This window comes from Pelmatolapia mariae, linkage group LG3_W (assembly GCF_036321145.2).
Source record: "Pelmatolapia mariae isolate MD_Pm_ZW linkage group LG3_W, Pm_UMD_F_2, whole genome shotgun sequence".
Taxonomy (NCBI): Eukaryota; Metazoa; Chordata; class Actinopteri; order Cichliformes; family Cichlidae; genus Pelmatolapia; species Pelmatolapia mariae.
This window is the reverse complement of record NC_086229.1, coordinates 51879936-51901121: the sequence shown is the minus strand read 5'-3', so window position 1 is coordinate 51901121 and position 21186 is coordinate 51879936. Positions and strand designations below refer to the sequence as shown.

General features: G+C 41.2%; 1 protein-coding gene across 1 annotated transcript in view; it reads left to right on the top strand.

The window, feature by feature from the left end:
• Nucleotides 1–16263, top strand: part of LOC134623605 (uncharacterized) — a 53512-nt gene extending 37249 nt beyond the window's left edge. The window contains exons 6-8 of the mRNA XM_063468658.1: nt 14146–14214; nt 16076–16126; nt 16217–16263. Coding sequence (XP_063324728.1) covers nt 14146–14214; nt 16076–16126; nt 16217–16263 — 167 coding nt within the window. The remainder of the gene's footprint in view (nt 1–14145; nt 14215–16075; nt 16127–16216) is intronic.
• The last annotated feature ends 4923 nt before the right edge of the window (nt 16264–21186 follow it).

Here is a 21186-nt window from a genome sequence, read left to right as displayed (position 1 = left end):
TCATCAATTTTACTTTTCAGGAAATCAAACATGTCTGAGAGTTTTCTGAAGGTGTCAGACTCTGAATTTTCTCTCAGCCACTGCAGGACAGTTTCATCTTTGCAGTTTTTTTTTAGTGCAAGATTTATTAATCTTTTCCTTTTAGCAGAGCTCCTGGCAGTTTCAAGGTAACATGGAGCATTCAGAATTGCCCTTTATTAGAAAAGAACAAAGAAAAATTAGTGAGTGCAGACAGCTTTGACTGGATCACTGTGAGACTAAAGAATTTGAACCTTAAAGTGTCTGAATGAGGTCATAAATGATGCCACGTATTTAGTTTTGTTGTGATATTTTTAACCATAAAAATATTTCCTATCATCATGTGACGGACATCATGAGTCCTGCCTGTCACTATCCGGACTTTAAGTCTGACATCATTAGCCATGTCTGGGCCCAAAGTGGGCCCTAAGTCAAACGATCACTGCAGCATCACTCACAGTTAAAAACTGTCTAAATTCTTTCATCTCAAATTCAAATTCAAATTTTATTTGTCACATACACAGTCATACACAGTACGATATGCAGTGAAATAGGAATAAAATAAAATTAAATTAAATATAAAAATTAAAGTTAAAAATGAAATAACTGTACAACACAAATTAGAATGAAGGGTAAATTTAACTGGGAAAGAATAAGATAAAATATATAAATTAAAGTTGAAAATAAAATAACTGTACAACAAAATACACAATACACAGTATAGAAATATATAAGAATAGCAAGGGTCGCTGGGAGCTCATTGCTGATAGGCCAAGGTAAACGACAACAGATAATCTTATTTGTCCAAATCTTCCTTTAAACAAAAAAAAAAAGAAAAGAAAAGAAAAGAAAGAAATGACTAAATTGTTTACATCATATACCAAAAAATTACTTTCCATTGCTCTTTTTTTCCTAGCTGGGCTACACTGGTTTCAGTCATTATGCAAATGTACTGGTTATAAGATTGGGGAAACCTGCAGTCAGCTGAGACTGAAGAAGTCACTTGGATGAGTGATGAAATGTTTCTCCCACAAAACGCTACGTCCAGATGAACAGAGTCAACTTTTGTAGGTCTGTCTGTCAGGCCTCAGTTGCCTCAGTTAAGGTCAATGTTCATGCCTCCACCATATGAAAGAGACTAGTCAAAAATGGCCTGCATGGCAGATTTCCAAGACAACAACAACAACAACAACAAAAAAAAAGAAAAGAAAAATTAAGGCTCATCTCAGTTTTGCCAGAAAAAATCTTAATGATCACCAAGACTTTTGGGAAAATACTCTGTGGACTAAGAAGAAAATAGTTGAACTATTTGGAAGGTGTGTGTCCTATTACATTTGGCTTAAAAGTAACACAGCATTTCAGAAATGGAACATCACACCAACAGTAAACTACGGTGGTGTTAGTGTGATGGTGCAGGTCTGTTTTGCTGCCCCAGGACCTGAAAGACTTGCTGTGGTAAATGGAGCCATGAATTCTGCTGTTTATCAAAACATCATGAAGGAGAATGTCCAGCCATGCGTTCATGACCTCAAGTTGGAGCACACTTGGGTTCTGCAGCAGGACAACGATCCAAAACACACCAGTAATCTCTTCATGTTTTTCCTTCCTACATTTGCCAAAGCGCTTGCCCACAGGGGGTCATATGATTGTTGGGGTTTTCTCTGTTTTCTTTGTATTATTTTAGAGTCTTCACCTTACAATATAAAGCACCTTGAGGCAAATGTTATTGTGAGGTAACAGGTATTAGGTTTAGGTGGCGATCGCTTTTTCACACAAGGTTTGGATTTTTTTTATACTTAATGATAAAGAAGTACATTTAGAAACTGCATTTTGTGTTTACTTTTGTTATCTATGTTTAATATTTAAATTTGTTTGATGATCTAAAACATTTAAGTCAAAAATACAAGACATAGGAAATCAGGAAGGGGAAGACACTTTTTACACTACTGTACATTCACTCGTCACTATCAACCAACTCAATATTAAATTATTTCTGTTGATTTTATGTTTGTTTGTATCTCAACTGTAAATATATGTAAACAGTTTCCAAAAAGGTTGTTGTAAAAGGACGATCCAGCTGGCCTCAGATATTCAGCGGTGAGACGATCAGTCTGAAATGTGAGGTGCAGGAAGGAGGTGAAATCTGTGGCGCTGTCACGTGGTGTTCGCTCGCTTTGTGGTATAGTATCACTTCCTGTTCCTGCTCAAAGACAGTGGTGTTCCTGAGTAGCTTTTCTGCTTAGCAATTTAATTAAAAACTTTTAGATACATTCCTTCTTCATAGTATAATCTTCACGTACTTCATCTGAAGCACCCTTTCTGTGTACTCACTACCTAATTTATAGCCAAAGTATTCACTCACTGTCTCTGTACTGTTTCGCTAGCTTAGCTTAGCTCGTAGCCGACTCGTTAGCACCATGGCTACTTCACCTGTCCCTTCTGCACTTTCCTGCTCATTGTGTCAGATGTTTAGCTACTCCTCGGCCTCCTTTAGCAGTAATGATACCTGTAACAAATGTAGCATATTTGCAGCTCTGGAGGCCAGGATTACTGAATTGGAGACTCGGCTTCGCACCCTTCATTCACCCGTAGCTAGCCAGGCCCCTGTAGCTGGTGCAGCCGAAGATAGCGTAGGCCCCGCTAGCTGTTCCCCGGCAGACCCCAAGCAGCTCGGGAAAGAGGGCGGTTGGGTGACGGTGAGGAGGAAGCATAGTCTTAAACAGAAGCCCCAGGTACACCACCAACCTGCTCATGTGTCTAACCGTTTTTCCCCACTCGGCGACACACCCGCCGGGGGTCAAACTCTGGTAATTGGTGATTCTGTTCTCAGACACGTGAAGCTAGAGACACCGGCAACCATAGTCAATTGTCTTCCAGGGGCCAGAGCAGGCGACATTGAAGGAAATTTAAAACTGCTGGCTAAGGGTAAACGTAAATACAGTAAGATCATAATTCACGTCGGCAGTAATGACACCCGGTTACGCCAATCGGAGGTCACTAAAATCAATATTGAATCGGTGTGCAACTTTGCCAAAACAATGTCGGACTCTGTAGTTTTCTCTGGTCCCCTCCCCAATCAGACCAGGAGTGACATGTTTAGCCGCATGTTCTCCTTAAATTGCTGGCTGTCTGAGTGGTGTCCCAGAAACGATGTGGGCTTCATAGATAATTGGCAAACCTTCTGGAGGAAACCTGGTCTTGTTAGGAGAGACGGCATCCATCCCACTTTGGATGGAGCAGCTCTCATTTCTAGAAATATGGACCAATTTATTAAACCCCCCAAAATATGACTATCCAGAGTTGGGACCAGGAAGCAGAGTTGCAGTCTTACACGCCTCTCTGCAGCTTCTCTCCTCCTGCTACCCCCCCAAAAACCCATCTCCACTGAGACTGTGTCAGCTCCCAAACAGACAAAAAATAAACTAAAAACCAGCAATAAACAATTTAAACATAAAAAAATCAAAAAGAAAGAACAATACAGTATCCACATCTGAACCAAAGAGTAAAACAATGAAATGTGGATTATTAAATATTAGGTCTCTCTCCTCCAAGTCTCTGTTAGTACATGACTTAATAATTGATCAACAAATCGATTTACACAGAAACCTGGCTGCAGCCGGATGATTATGTTAGTTTAAATGAATCAACACCCCCGAGTCATTCTAACTACCAGAAACCTCGAAGCACAGGCCGAGGGGGCGGTGTGGCAGCAATTTTTCACACCAGCCTATTAATTAACGAAAGACCAAGACAGACTTTTAATTCATTTGAAAGCCTGATGCTTAGCCTTGTCCACCCCAGCTGTAAAACTGAGAAACCAGTCTTTGTTATCATCTATCGTCCACCTGGGCCTTACACAGAGTTTCTCTCTGATTTCTCAGACTTTTTATCTGATTTAGTGCTCAGCTCAGATAAAATAATTATTGTGGGTGATTTTAACATCCATGTAGATGCTAAAAATGACAGCCTCAACATCGCATTTAATCTGTTATTAGACTCAATTGGCTTCTCTCAAAATGTAAAAGAACCCACCCACCACTTTAATCACACTCTAGATCTTGTTTTAACATATGGCATAGAAACTGAACATTTAACAGTGTTTCCTGAAAACCCTCTGCTGTCTGATCATTTCCTGATAACATTTACATTTACAATAATTGATTACACAGCAGTGGAGAGTAGACTTTATCAAAGTAGATGTCTTTCTGAAAGTGCTGTAACTAAGTTTAAGAATATAATCCACCCACTGTTATCATCTTCAATGCCCTGTACCAACATAGAGCAGAGCAGCTACCTGAACGCTACTCCAACAGAGGTCGATTATCTTGTTAAAAATTTTACCTCCTCACTACGTACGACTCTGGATACTGTAGCTCCTGTGAAAACTAAGGTCTCAAATCAGAAGTACCTGACTCCGTGGTATTATTCTCAAACACGTAGCCTAAAGCAGATAACTCGTAAACTGGAGAGGAAATGGCGTGTCACAAATTTAGAGGATCATCATTTAGCCTGGAGAAATAGTTTGTTGCTTTATAAGAAAGCCCTCCGCAAAGCCAGAACATCTTACTATTCGTCACTAATTGAAGAAAATAAGAACAACCGCAGGTTTCTCTTCAGCACTGTAGCCAGGCTGACAAAAAGTCAGAGCACTGTTGAGCCAACCATCCCTTTAACGTTAACTAGTAATGACTTCATGAACTTCTTCACAAATAAAATTTTTATCATTAGAGAAAAAATTACCAATAATCATCCCACAGATGTAATATCGTCTACAGCTACTCTTAATACCATCAATGTTAAGTTAGACTCTTTTTCTCCAATTGATCTTTCTGAGTTAATTTCAATAATTAATTACTCCAAACCATCAACGTGTCTTTTAGACCCCATTCCTACAAAACTGCTCAAAGAAGTCCTGCCATTAATTAATGCTTCAGTCTTAAATATGATCAATCTATCTCTAATAATCGGCTATGTACCACAGGCCTTCAAGCTGGCTGTAGTTAAACCTTTACTCAAAAAGCCATCTCTAGACCCAGCTGTCTTAGCTAATTATAGGCCAATCTCCAACCTTCCTTTCATATCAAAAATCCTTGAAAGAGTAGTTGTCAAACAGCTAACTGATCATCTGCAGAGGAATGGCTTATTTGAAGAGTTTCAGTCAGGTTTCAGAGCTCATCACAGCACAGAAACAGCTTTAGTGAAGGTTACAAATGATCTTCTTATGGCCTCTGACAGTGGACTCATCTCTGTGCTTGTCCTGCTAGACCTTATGCAGCGTTCGATACTGTTGACCATAATATCCTATTAGAGCGATTAGAACATGCTGTAGGTATTACAGGTACTGCACTGCAGTGGTTTGTATCATATCTGTCTAATAGACTCCAATTTGTACATGTAAATGGAGAGTCCTCTTCACCCACTAAGGTCAATTATGGTGTTCCACAGGGTTCAGTGCTAGGACCAATTCTATTTACATTATACATGCTTCCCCTAGGCAGCATCATTAGAAGACATAGCATAAATTTTCACTGCTATGCAGATGACACGCAGCTCTATCTATCCATGAAGCCAGGTAACACACACCAATTAGTTAAACTGCAGGAATGTCTTAAAGACATAAAGACCTGGATGGCCGCTAACTTTCTGCTTCTTAATTCAGATAAAACTGAGGTTATTGTACTCGGCCCTGAAAATCTTAGAAATATGGTATCTAACCAGATTCTTACTCTGGATGGCATTACTTTGGCCTCCAGTAATGCTGTGAGGAACCTTGGAGTCATTTTTGACCAGGACATGTCCTTCAACGCACATATTAAACAAATATGTAAGACTGCTTTTGTGAGTGTGGACGCTTCCTCTCTTTGCTCTTCAAATGCTTTGCTTCTTTTATTGATTTTTATTGATTTTTATGCTGATTTTTTCCCTTTTTTCTGTATGAGCCTACCTGCGAGAGCTTCTGGACACTTATAGATCATTAGGACTAAAGTGTTCTTAACAGAAACAGCAACATTTTTAGTTACCTTATCCTCAGCGCTCCGTGTGTCTGTGGCCTAGACACAGCTGAAGCCTGATTACAGCGTCTGGACTCCGAACAGCCTCAATAGCCTGGAAAGGTGCTAACTGCTAGGCTAACTAGCTAGGCTAACTAGCAACAAGATGCCTTCCCTCTCCACAGATGACTACCACAAACTCCTGCAGAAGATTGCAGTACTGGAGACAAAAATTCATCGCTTAGAAGTAAATGTGGAGGTAAATGGACTGTGTGGAAATGAAACAACCTTGCCTTTGATTCAAAGCAATGGCGATGAGCAAGCTAGTACACAGCTAAGGAGCACAGATAACATGACCAAGAAAGTAGACTCTGTGCATTACTATAAATCATCAAGCGATAATCCCCCCTTGGACTGTCCTGGTGCAAAACCAAGACACAAATCATGTCTCCTAGAAGGGGGAGGACGTATCACAGGCAGAACACAGCGAGCTGAAATCTCTGAAACCGACTGGCCTTCACTTCCTACGAGACAGAGAAGCTCTTCTACCCCTGTATACGGGAGGAAACAGGACTGGACAACCGTGAATAGAAAGGTTAACAACAAACCTCCAAAACAACTGAATGTGAAACTGCAGAACAGATTTGCTCCACTATCAAAGGACCCTGGATCTATATCGGACAACCATCCATCTAAAAGTAGCGAAGTAAGGTCTGAAAATCTGTTGAAAAGTAAAAGGCCACAGGGAAAGCTAAAGGCTAGGCCTGAAACCCTGATTGTGGGTGACTCTGCCGTAAAGGATGTACAAAGGATGTGCGGTAAGAACACTAAAGTCCTATGCTTTCCTAAGGATATGGTCAACAACCTGAAGGAGAGAATTCTTCAGATTGCAGATGAATATCCAACTGTGACAAATATTGTTCTGCATACAGGGTCAAACGATGTGTCCAAACAACAGTCGGAGGTTCTGAAACGGGACTTTACTGGATTATTAAATACTGTAAACTCTCTGAATGCAGCTGTATTCATCAGTGGGCCTGTACCGCCCGTCAGAGGAGGAGACGAGAGATTCAGCAGATTGTTTGCACTGAATAAATGGCTTATATCAGCATGTACTGACCACTCAGTGCATTTTATCAACAACTTTAATATTTTTTGGGAACGCAGGCATCTGTTTAAAGCAAATGGATTTAATTTTAACAAGTCAGGGGTGAAACTGTTCACCTCCAACTTGTTTTATTCCATACGTCATCCATCTGTGCTTGGTGCCAAGGCTGAGATAAACGAGGAGTTATCTCATAAAGAGGAACAAACAGTACTCCAAGAACAAACAAAGCCCAGCAGAAACCTTGAGGAGGAGCTCCATCTGCCCCCACCCGGGAAGAGCCTCAGAAAGGAGAGACATCTGAGGCAAGAAGAGGGGTCCCTATTTGCCTCCACCTCTCTCAACAACACCAACGACCAGGACCAGGGACCACGACCTTCCCCAGTCCCCCAAACCCCTGACAGGCCATCACCCTCCTCCCCCTCCCTTTCTCCCTCCTCCCCACACCTGAAATTCACTGAGGAGATGATGGAGCGGGTCAATGCTGGGCTCAGATCTACCCCCCGGCCCAATCCCTTTTTGTCCCCCATTAACCCCCCACCAGAGCAGCCAAAGGTTCGCCATCGAGCCCCGCCCTCAACAGAGCAACCAAAGTTACACTGCGCAGCCTCGCCGCCCTTAGTTCCTCCTTACCACCTTCATGCTCTGTCTCCGCAGTCTGATGTGTGATGTGTGGAGGGTCCGGGCTGCGAGGATTATGACAGTGGTGACTTTTCCCAGGAGAAGCTGGGACCCTGTTTATTAGAAGGTTTCAAAATTTCTGTACTTTTAGGTGACAGAAGGAGACATGTGGCCTGGTCAAAACACAAAGAGCTGCACTCTAAAAGATCTTTAAATGTAGTAAACATACCTTGTGTGCCACAGACTGCTCCCAAACACGAGGGGGCAAATAATACCTCTAAAACACTTAAGTTGGCTTTATTAAACGTTAGATCTTTAGCTGGGAAAACATTTTTAATTAATGATTTAATCACTGAGCACAGCCTTGATTTTATGTTTTTAACTGAAACTTGGTTGGACCAAAGTAACAGTGGAGCTGTTCTCATCGAGACGACCCCTCCTAACTACAGTTTTATCAGTGAGGCCAGGGTGAGCAGGAGAGGAGGAGGGGTTGCCGTCTTATTTAATGAATCATTTCAATGTAAGCAGCTATCTCCTGGAAGTTTTCAGTCTTTTGAATATGTGGCGTTACAGCTGAAGGCCCCATCCAAAGTTGTGTTTCTTAATGTTTACAGGCCTCCCAAATACTGCACAGACTTTTTTAATGACCTCAGTGAACTGCTGTCTGTGATCTGTGTTGATTTCGACTGTGTAATTATTGTTGGGGATTTTAACATCCATGTGGACAACCCTCAGGACAAAGGGACTAAAGACCTGAGTAACACTCTGGGCAACTTTGGGCTGACTCAGCATGTAACAGAGGCCACACATAATAGAGGACACACTCTTGACCTACTGATCTCCAAGGGCCTGAGCATTTCAAAGGTTACTGTGTCTGATGTGGGCCTGTCTGATCATTACTGTGTTTTCTTTGAAAGTAAAATCTCAGCCCACACAACTATATCAACAGCAGTGATCACAAAACGGTGTATAACTGAACACAGTAGTGAGATCTTTAACCAGGTCTTCCCATTAACACCTGACCTGTCCAGAGGTTCAGTCAATGAGCTCGTCACTAGCTTCAATGCTAAAATGTTAAATGTAATGGACACTATTGCTCCCATTAAGGTGAAGGTTATCTCTGGAAGGAAGAAGTCTCCATGGAGAAACTCCACACTGGTGAAAAATGAAAAAAGAGAGTGTAGGAAAGCTGAGCGCAGATGGAGAAAAACAAACCTCCAGGTTCATTATGACATCTATAAAGAGAAACTTCACAATTATAATTTACAACTGAGGAGTGCAAGGAGGTCCTACTTCTCTGACATCATCACCAAAAACAGTCATAACGCTCGGGTCCTATTTTCTACAGTTGACAGGCTAACAAACCCTCCTGTGTCAGTGGCAGCTGAACTTCATTCGACCATGGCCTGCAATGACTTTGCCAAATTCTTCACAGAAAAAATCCAAAAGATTAGACAAGCAATTGGTACATCAACAGCAGATCCAGGACATGTACTGTGTCCACCAAAAAACTGTTTAAACACCATCAAACAGTTTCACCCTATTAACAACAAAGACCTGGAGGACATCTTAGGTCAACTGAACTCCTCCTCTTGCTGTTTAGATGTCCTGCCAACGAGTTTTTTCAAAAAGGTCTCAAAGACTTTGGAGTCAGACCTGTTACAGATCATAAACTTTTCTTTAACGTCAGGTGTGTTTCCAGAATCACTAAAAACTGCTGTAATTAAACCTATACTGAAAAAGGACAATCTTGACAAGACACAAATGAATAACTACAGGCCGATCTCAAACCTCCCATTTTTAAGTAAGATCATTGAAAAAGCAGTTTCTCAACAGCTCAATTACTTCTTAACACAGAATAACTGCTATGATGCCTTCCAGTCAGGTTTTAGACAGAACCACAGCACTGAAACCGCTCTGACCAAAGTGTTTAATGACATATGTCTGAATACAGACAGTGGAAAAATGTCAGTCTTAGTTTTACTGGATCTCAGTGCAGCATTTGATACAGTTGACCACAACATATTACTCAAACGACTGGAGAACTGGGCAGGTCTTTCAGGAACTGTACTAAACTGGTTCAAAACATACTTAGAAAACAGGAAATACTTTGTATCAATAGGTAACTTCACATCTGAGCAGACAAGTATCACATGTGGAGTTCCCCAAGGTTCCATCTTGGGACCCCTTCTGTTTAACATCTACATGCTCCCACTGGCACAGATTATAAAGAACAACAAAATAAACTATCATAGCTATGCAGATGACACACAAATATATATCACAATGTCACCAGGAGACCAAGGCCCTGTACAGGCTCTTGGTAAATGCATTGAGGAAACTAATGACTGGTTGTGCCACAATTTTCTCCAGCTAAACAAAAACAAAACTGAAGTAATAGTCTTTGGTGCCAAAGAAAAACGATTACAGGTCACCAGAGAACTTCAATCTATACACCTAAAAACCACCAACCAGGCGAGAAATTTGGGTGTAGTGATGGATGCAGACCTAAACTTAGAAAAACACATTAAGACAATAACAAAATCGGCTTACTATCACCTCAAGAATATTTCAAGGATAAAAGATCTGATGTCTCAACACGACCTGGAAAAACTAGTCCATGCATTCATCTTTAGCAGGCTTGATTACTGTAACAGCATCTTTACAGGTCTACCTAAAAAATCAGTCAGACAACTACAGCTCATTCAGAACTCTGCTGCTAGAGTCCTCACTAAGACCAAAAAAGTGGACCACATCAGTCCAGCTCTGAGGTCTTTACACTGGCTGCCTGTCCGTCAGAGGATAGACTTTAAAGTTCTGATGCTGGTTTATAAAGCTCTGAATGGTTTAGGACCAAAATACATCAGTGACCTCCTGACCCAGTATGAACCTTCCAGATCCCTCAGGTCATCTGGATCCGGTTTTTTATCAGTTCCCAGAGTCAGAACCAGACACGGAGAAGCTGCATTCAGCTTTTATGCTCCATATATCTGGAACAAACTCCCAGAAAGCCTCAGATCAGCTGAAACACTCAGTTTATTTAAATCCAGGTTGAAGACTCACCTATTCTCAGCTGCTTTTGAATAAAGCACCAAATCCACACTTTTAAGCTTAAATTTCAAAACTTACATTTTAACTACTGACTTTATCTACTGTTCTGATTTTATCTACTGTTCTGATTTTATCTACTGTTTTGATTTTTGATTTTAAATACTGTTTTGTTTGTTTGTTTGTTTGTTTGTTTGTTTGCTTGTCTTAATCAATTTTAAATCGTGCTTTTTATTTGTTTTTGTTTTTAATGTCTCTGTAAAGCACTTTGAATCACCTTGTTGTTGAATTGTGCTATATAAATAAACTTGCCTTGCCTTGCCTTGCTTTCTTCCATTTGCGCAACATCTCTAAAATTAGAAATATCCTGTCTCAGAGTGATGCTGAAAAACTAGTTCATGCATTTATTACTTCCAGGCTGGACTATTGTAATTCATTATTATCGGGATGTCCTAAAAACACACTGAAAAGTCTTCAGCTAATCCAAAATGCTGCAGCAAGAGTACTGACAGGGACTAGAAAGAGAGAACATATTTCTCCTGTTTTGGCTTCCCTTCATTGGCTTCCTGTTAAATCCAGAATTGAATTCAAAATCCTGCTCCTCACCTACAAGGTCTTAAATAATCAGGCCCCGTCTTATCTTAATGATCTTGTAGTGCCATATCACCCTATTAGAGCACTTCGCTCTCGCTCTGCAGGCCTACTTGCTGTTCCTAGAGTATTTAAAAGTAGAATGGGAGGGAGAGCCTTCAGTTTTCAGGCCCCTCTTCTGTGGAACCAGCTTCCAGTTTGGATTTGGGAGACAGACACTATCTCTACTTTCAAGATTAGGCTTAAAACTTTCCTCTTTGCTAAAGCATATAGTTAGGGCTGGACCAGGTGACCCTGAATCCTCCCTTAGTTATGCTGCAATAGACGTAGGCTGCCGGGGACTCCCATGATGCATTGAGTTTTCCTTTCCAGTCACCTTTCTCACTCACTATGTGTTAATAGACCTCTCTGCATTGAATCATATCTGTTATTAATCTCTGCCTCTCTTCCACAGCATGTCTTTATCCTGTTTTCCTTCTCTCACCCCAACCGGTCGCAGCAGATGGCCGCCCCTCCCTGAGCCTGGTTTTGCCTGTTAAAAGGGAGTTTTTCCTTCCCACTGTCGCCAAAGTGCTTGCTCATAGGGGGTCATATGATTGTTGGGTTTTTCTCTGTATTTATTATTGTGCGATCTACTGTACAATATAAAGCGCCTTGAGGCGACTTTTCTTGTGATTTGGCGCTATATAAATAAAATTGAATTGAATTGAATTGAATTGAATTGAAACCACTGAGTGAGAGTATAGATGGAGAGGACCCAACCAAACCACACAATGGACACACAATAATTACTGGATATTCAATGTTTCTGAGTCCATCGGTGGAGACTACATGTGTAAGAGTCGACGCAGAGATGACTCATATTCTTCAACAGAGTGGAGTGAAGCCTTCAACTTGTCAGCATCAAGTAAGTCATGTTTGTTGTTGAGCTTCATTTTACAAACATAAAAAAGGTCAGCACAGGATGAAGTAAATGGTCTAGAAAGCAAATCATATTGTTTTTGTGAGACACAGAGATAGATTTTGTTAGGCCAACACTGACCTCCCTTTCAGCTGGTAAAGGGAGGTCAGTGTTGATCTGTTGATCCATTATGTTATGAGGGTCCAGGCAAACCACAATTCAGGGGGTCTAGCTGTACGCAGACATTAGCCCTGCCTCCTAAAGGTCTGCCATTCACAGGAGGAGCCATAGGAGTTAAATGCAATGTGTCTCAAGTGGGGATCAAGGGTGTAGACCCTGGCAGTAAGATCCCCAGCTCCTAGCTATCATTGCTGGCTATTGTGTTAAGGAGTATCCACTCTCGCATAGTCAAAGGCAAAGGACTTGGGTGTCCAACTCCCAGTTGCTGAAACTAGCAATTGGTGTGAAAGGAGGCAGAGCTAGTGCATGAGTTTGACAGATTGACAGAGCTACAGTTGGGCTCACCTCAATCTGGAACACGTCTCCTGGAGAAACTCTTGGGTTCCCTTTGGCAAGAGTTGCCAGACAGGGGTGGATATCCTAGTACCCTTGCTGCATGTGTTTGTGTTTTTTTTTTTTACCAGTGAAAGAGAGGATTGCTTCCCACTGGGTTTGTCACGCTATGCGGAGGCAGATTGTGTGGATTCTCTTAGGGTGAGGACACAAATGCAGACCACAAAAGACAAAAATGGGAAGTTACTGAAAGTGTACCATTTATTAACTAATCACCAGTCAGTGGTAATTTACATCAGGTAACAGGAGAGGATGCCAGATTAGGGTGACCATATTTTGATTTCAAAAAAAGAGGACACTTGGCTCAGTCATGAAGAACTTGCTTAAAGAAACATATTTATATTTAAACGATGCCTTCTCTGTGCGGTTAATGAATTGTGAAATAAAATATGTCACACAGGCTTTTACAAGTCAACAAGTGCAAAGAAACAACTTAAAAAACCCTAGAATTAAATAATGGTACAGAAATAATGCCTCCTCTGCATAAGAAAAATTACCAGTACTGGTTCAGTACCAGGGAAATTTCTTTTGCAGTTCATCTGAAAAGATTTACTTGCACTTTGGGATCTTTTAAACATCATTAGGGGCGTTGCTGCGCACTGTCTGTCCAGTCTGTGAGCTCAGAACAAGCGCTCACAAAGCAGCAGTTTGGGAATGACGTCACACACATGGGCCCTCTGTCGGAATATAGGAAAACCCGGATATTTTTATCAATCTCGAAAAGCCCCGGACGGAACGTGAAAAGAGGACGGTTGGTCACCCTATGCTAGATAGGCCTGGTAAACCTAAACATATAGTGAGAGTAGTGCTGTTGATGTTGCAGAGCTGTCTTGGTTGGAATCTGTTTAGTTGATCTATTTTTAGAAGTCACCTTTCATTGTTATTCAAATGGAAAATTCACTTGAGTTGATTGAAGTTAACAGTTCACGTTTCTAATTTACAACAGCTGTGCCCAGTCCTGAAAGCTCTTCATTTCTTATTTTGATGATCATTGGAATAATTTCTGGAGTCATATTTATAGAATAGAATAGAATAGAATAGCATTTATTGTCATTGTACAGGGTACAACGAAATTGGAGTGCCACTCACTTGGTGCAAAATACATGTATGATATGTAAAATATAAAAGGTACAATAAATATTCTTGCTGCTCTTGTTCTGTTGCTACAGAAAATCCAGAGGTGAGCATTTTTGTTCCTCTGATATAAGATATTTTACTCTTTAAATATTTAAGCATACAGACATGAGGAGGAAACTGTTCCATGTATGTCTTATTTCAATTTTTTGTTTGTTTTAAAGGTTCTACTGATGACCAGAGGGTCAGTCAGGTAGAAGATCAACAGGAAGTATACTCCTCTCTTCTTCATGGTTAGCACTTTCTCTGGTTCAAATATACAATATATTCTGAAACAATTTGCAAGACTGTACAGGGTGGGCCATTTATATGGATACACCGTAATAAAATGGGAATGGTTGGTGATATTAAAGTCCTGTTTGTGGCACATTAGTATATGTGAGGTGGCAAACTCCTCAAGATGGCTGGTGACCATGGTGGCCATTTAGAAGTCAGCCATCTTGGATACAACTTTTGTTTTTTCAATAGGAAGAGGGTCATGTGACACATCAAACATATTGGTAATGTCACAAGAAAAACAATGGTGTGCTTGGTTTCAACGTAACTTTATTCTTTCATGAGTTATTTACAAGTTTCTCTTTGTTCACAGCCATTGACATGTCGAAGAGGTTAACACGTGAGGAGCGGATCGAAATATTGTTGATATCTAGTGAAAGCAGTAACCGGGTCATTGCAGCAGATTTCAATGCAAGACACCCTACGAGACCACCCGTCTCCCATGCTACAGTCAGCAAACTGCTTGCTAAGTTTCGTGAAACTGGTTCAGTGTTGGATTTGCCAAAATGTGGACGCAAGAAAACTGTCACTAATGAAGAAACATCAGTGGCTGTCCTAGCTTCATTCAGCAAGAGCCCACAGCGTAGCACTCGCCGCATGTCACTGGAGAGTGGCATTAGTCGAACATCCCTTCGGCGGATATTAGCTACTCACAAATGGCACCCTTACAAACTCCAGCTACTGCAGCATCTCAACGAGGATGACCCAGATCGGTGCACAGAATTTGCAGAATGGGCAAAACAAAAATTGGAACAGGACCCTCAGTTCACGCAGAAGATTTTGTTCAGTGATGAGGCAAACTTTTATGTGAATGGTGAAGTTAACAAACAAAACCACCGCTATTGGTCTGACACTAACCCACATTGGATGGATCCCTCCAAGACTGTTGGAACAACAAAAGTGATGGTTTGGTGTGGTATATGGGGTACAACGATAGTGGGTCCATTCTTCATCAATGGAAACCTCAAGGCCACTGGATATTTGAAATTGCTACATGATGATGTGTTTCCCTCTTTATGCACTGAAGCTGGCACGTTCCCTGAGTTTTTCCAGCAAGATGGTGCACCACCACATTATGGGTGCCAGGTCTGAGCATTCCTAGATGAACAGTTTCCTGGAAAGTGGATTGGTCGTCGTGGGCCAGTTGAATGGCCCCCAAGGTCTCCCAATCTGACCCCCTTAGACTTTTATCTTTGGGGTCATCTGAAGGCAATTGTCTATGGTGTGAAGATACGAGATGTGCAGCACCTGAAATTACAGATACTGGATGCCTGTGCTGGCATTTCTCCTGCGGTGTTGCTATCAGTGTGTGAAGAGTGGGAGAAGAGGGTTGCATTGACAATCCAACACAATGGGCAGCACATTGAACACATTTTATGAGTGGTCAGAAACTTGTAAATAACTCATGAAAGAATAAAGTTATGTTGAAACCAAGCACACCATTGTTTTTCTTGTGACATTACCAATAAGTTTGATGTGTCACATGGCCCTCTTTCTATTGAAAAAACAAAAGTTGTATCCAAGATGGCCGACTTCTAAATGGCCACCATGGTCACCACCCATCTTGAGGAGTTTGCCCCCTCACATATACTAATGTGCCACAAACAGGACTTTAATATCACCAACCATTCCCATGTTATTACGGTGTATCCATATAAATGGCCCACCCTGTACTTTAACATCTGCTGCTGTTTTAACACTGTTGAATTAAACAAAGCTACAACAATATCTACATTTAATATAAATGCTACTTGCATGAATACTTATGCTTAAATTTGGCTCACAGAAATGAGAAAACTAATTTTCTTTGACCTGCAGGTGACCGTTGTGTCTATGAGTCCATCAGATGGTCTAAAAACACTGAAAATGGTACAGTATAAACTTTACTTTATACACAGTTTGTGGAAGCTGTGTGGTTATAAAAGAACTGTAATTACAACTATAATATTGTAATTATAGGTCACCAGAAGGTGATTACACCAATGCCTGTGATTCAGCTCTTATGAACAAGAGACGTGAATACAAAAAATAAGAGAAATGAAATCTACAAACAAACAAAAATAAACATTATTTATACAGTAATAGCAGAGTTTATCCATCAATCATTTAATTTTCTTCTACTTGTCCAGGTCTGGGTCATGGTAGCAGCAGCCAAAGCAGAGAAGCCCACACCTCCCTCTCCCCACCCACCTCCTCCAGTTTATCTGCAGGAACGCTGAGGTGCTCACAGGCCAGCCGAGACACTTAATCTGTCAAGTGTATTCTGGGTCTGCCCTGGGTTTCATTTTGGTCGACCCCAAAGGAACCAAATTAAGGGACTAGTCTACCCTACCCGGGATAGGCTTACCAGGACCTCACCCTGGAATCAAGTCTGGGAACGGAGCTCAAGGAAGCATCTGGTGACCGGAGACTGGAGACATTGGCCTGTGAGGCCATCACCCGCATGAGGCGTCATGGGGTGTGAGGTGTAATGTGTGTTGGGCAGTGATCTGATCCATGGCCTTTGGGGCATAACAGTGTGTTTGTCTTCAAGTGTTTTCATTTGATCACCTTGAGGCAGCTGGTGACAAAATGTAGTCTTATCTAGGATATTGATCAAAAGAGATGGAGGACAAAGGACAAAGGTCACTCTTTCGAGGATGCCAATGTTCACATTTTGGACAGAGAGGACAGATGGTTTGAAAGAGGAGTGAAAGAAGCCATTTACGTCCACTGTGAATGACACCAACTGTCTGCCATCTATAATCCAGTTTTGAGATCCCTTCCCAGACGCCTTAACACCCACTCACATCCTGGGCCATCTGACCTCAGGAAATCACATGACAGGGTGGGGCCAGGTTTCACAATTAGCTCACCCGAAACTCTGGCTGATTAGGACCCACACACGCTTTCACACTTCGGCTCATGTGATTAGGTAGAGGATCATCAGGGGGTCCTTTGTTCCCCTTTGGGGGGGGAAACTCCCACTAGGTTTAAATCTGGGACTCTCCACCACTGACCCTTAGAACTGAAGAAGCTTCTCGGATGAGAGGTGAAACGTCTTCAAGCAACTCAAAGAAGTCCAGTTTAGTCATGTTTAGCTGTTTTTTTGTAAAAAGATAACAATGTAAGCCTTTTCTGCAGCTATAGGGCATATATGGTATCACTCTTGGCTGGAAGCAGTGCTTAAACAATGGAAAAAACACAAAATTGGTCCAAAAACCTCTCATGTTTAACTGTTTTCCACTTTTTCTTTGGTCATTTTAGCCTTTTTGGCCTGGGTGAAGGGAGTATCTGCCATCAAACAAGAAGACAGCCGCATGTAACTACGACGGTGTTTGCTAGTTCACCTTACATGCATTAATGTAATAATGTGGTTATCCTACTCAACGTAAATTACACACGAACAACATTAAGCTACTCACGCAGAGAAGAACGGCTGCTGCTGCCATCATCATCCGTCATCATTTCTGCTACACTTGCAGGGCTAGGGGCCAGGACTCTCCTCTTCGGGTTCTTGGGGGATGTTGCTAACTCCGGGTCCGATAACAGGCACCACATCCGCAGTAGATGTGCACGGTGTGAGGTCTCGCAGCAAGCTATCAAACACGGCACATTTCTTGGCTTTAAAAAAAAACGCTATGCGTCGCCAGGTGTTTCATCGGATTCGAGGTGTTACCTCCTTTGACAGTATCATATCAGCTTAAAGCACTTGTTGCAGGCTGCTGAGTTTGCATCTTTTGCTGTGAAGTACAGCCAGACTTTGACCGCTTCACCTTGGGCATTTTTAACCTGTAGGTCTGCTCTAAAAGAACGTACGTACCTGAGCCCGCCTACTATCCTCAGAAACATAAAATGATTAGCTAGAATTGGCGCAGGAAAAAAAAAAAAAAAAGCACCGAAATAAAGCACCGAAATGTGCACTGCTTTTCTGTCTGGTTACTACCGTTTATGTCAGAACCGGTGCCATCATGGCACCGGACACCGGTACCCATCCCTAGTCATTAAACAGTTTCATCAGGTTCTGTTCAGCATCCACTCATTCAGTCTAAGTGGGTGGAGTTTGAAAAGTTTCCTAACCTGTTGTTTTTCTTGGTGGTTTTGCACTGATTTTAGTTTCTGTTAGCAGCAAGTTCATGCTGATCTCAGTGTTGGAGAAAGCCTTAAAATGAGCAGAGAGGCTGAAAGAAAACTCTTCATCATGGGTGTAGAAAACTGTCACACAGAGGAAATGAGCAGAAGGAGCCACCTAGTGGACAAAAAGCATTCACATCAACTCGTTGGCCTTTTTTCCACAAGTGAACACTCTTCATTTTCACTTCATCTGCCTCATTTCACTACTGCGGAGTTCCAACTTGCGTTTAATAATTACATTAAATTAAATATTAGCTATTTTAATTGGTTTTACCTCCTCAGAAACCTTTACTAAAAACACAGACAGACCTATGGGATTTAGGCTGTTTTAAAAAGCAGAAATCAGAGAGTAGTTGAAACTTAAGAACCTGCTGATAGAAAAATGTCCAGAAATCAGAAGCATTCTACAAATCACTATTCTGTTCATCCAGGTTGCAGGACTCGACAATTTTCAGCAGACTGCTGAACAGGATTTTGGCTGTTTTACTGCAAGTTTGGTTGACTTATAAATATATGGAAAAAGTGGGGATAACAGCCGTAAACCCAACAGAACCGCACACATCACAGTTATTGTTAATTATTAATGGATTTTAGTTCAATTATCTCAAGATAGTTAAAAACTGTACTCCTTTCAGAATACACCAAATACTCTAGATAAAGAGATTAAAAAAAAAATCACAAAATGCTTCACAATAAAACAAAAGAAATATATCAATGTAAATCAATAGAATAAAACAAAAAAAGTATTGAAAGCTTATCTGTATAAATGTGTCTTCAGATTTTTTTTTAAAAAATAGTTAGTGGAGTCTATACAGTGGAAAGAAGGTTAAAGAAAATTCTGCGATCTTTGTGCCACTGCCTGAAAAGCAGCAACCTCTGACCTTAAGAGCTAAGATCTCCAGAAGAATGAAGTTTGAGCAGGTCAGGTCAGAGATGGTGAGCTTGACCATGTAGTGCCCTAAGAGTTAAAGCCAGGATTTAAAAGCAAAACCTAAATTTTACTGGCAACCAATGAAGAGAAGCCAAATCTGCAGCATTTTGCACAAGATGTTTATATGGCATATATGTTTATATGGCATATAAACATCTACAGCAGCAACAGACACAAATGTAGCAGTAATATTTATCCATTTATCCAACATAACTGAGAAAATGCTGACAGCAGTTACTTGGGCTGTCTGCTATTATTTGAAAAAAATATTCCACCTCCACCGGATGTCTCCTTCAGATCCTGACCATAATCAAGTGAGCCATTTGTGAACTGTCATTTTTGAGCTGCGGTCGGTCCTTGGAACCAAAGGACACGTTTGGAGGAGTGTTTATTGCCTCGGATTGGAATATGCAGACACAATTTATGAACCCCCATTGCTGTAAAAGAAAAACAAAAAACTGTTCACTGGACTAAATGGAGAGGACAACTTTCATTATTTAACAAATTGATAAGTGCCTGTGTGTCGCGTGACTGACCAACAGGACACAACACAAGAGCAGATCAGGAGGAGGAGGAGAGGTGTGCATGGACATGGCTGCTGTTTGATAAGGCAGATTGAAGTTAGAGGAGAGACACAAACTAAAGTATCAATCCCGTCACCTAAGTGTGGATCTGATACCAATACCAACGTTGGTATCACTTCCATCAATGCTTGTATCGATCCGCCCAGCCCCCATCATGCTCTCATCCTCTTTAAATAAAAATAAAAGTAATGTCCCTATCCACACTGGAGACCATGCCCCTATATCCCTCCTCTGAAACACAAACTGAAATCAGCTGATTGTATTGAGTGGAAGAACCAATAAACAGGATCATAGGCTTCTGGGAACCTGTACAGAACCATTTCCCATTACGTGGTAGCGTACTCGGTGCTTGCTCGGAAGTTTATGGGGTTTTTTCGCTGTAAAAAGAAGTTTTCTTCCCACAGCGGATGCTAATGTTTTTGTCATTTTTTACGGAATCAAACTCAAAGTAAGGTCAGTACTTCCACGCTTTAAACGCTGCATGCTCATACTCTCTCCCGCACTTGATATATTATCTATTGTTTATCTGCACACAGCTGTTGTCACGAACGTCGCACTCACTTACGTCACTGTCATGAGACACTCTCGCAAAAAAATCATGGTTTTAGTAATGCAGTAACGCAGCATGCTTACGGGAAAGTAACAGTAATCTAATTACCTTTTTTGCAATAGTAATCCCTTACTTGAAAAAAGTAATCGGATTACATAACGCGTTACTGCCCATCTCTGGTAATGACGCAGCAGAAACTTAAAGGTGAGTCCTCTTCATTAGTTAACTTAAACTGTCTCCACATGGGGGGCAACATTTTACCACAAAGACTGCAGGAAGAGCGAACACCGGGGCGTTCGTGAGGATTAAACTGCAGTCTGATGCGGACAAACTGAACCTAGATGACTTTGTAAAGTTGAGAAAGAGAAAGTATGGTGATTAAACTGTTTTTATTCCTTTTCCCTCCTTATTTGGAGAATGTGTTCTTGCTCCGTTTCACTCACTGTTTAGTTTTGCTTTCACTTGTTGTTTACTTTCAGTTTGCGAGCTGATTGTCCTGAATATCCAGGTTGCTATGGCTATTGATCAGAGGCCATGTGTGATATACAGCAGTCTAAGCAGGTGGGATTCTCATCTTAAGGCCGTTCCCTTTTTTGACATTTATAAAACTGGCTCAGTGTGGTGCTGGTTTCAATCACAATGCAGCTGCACTGTTTATAAGGCTGAGGAAGTCACTTCAAGGAGGGAAAGTTTCTCACACTGAAAATGCTGCAACCAGATGAACAGAGTCAAATTTCTTGGATAAAAATGG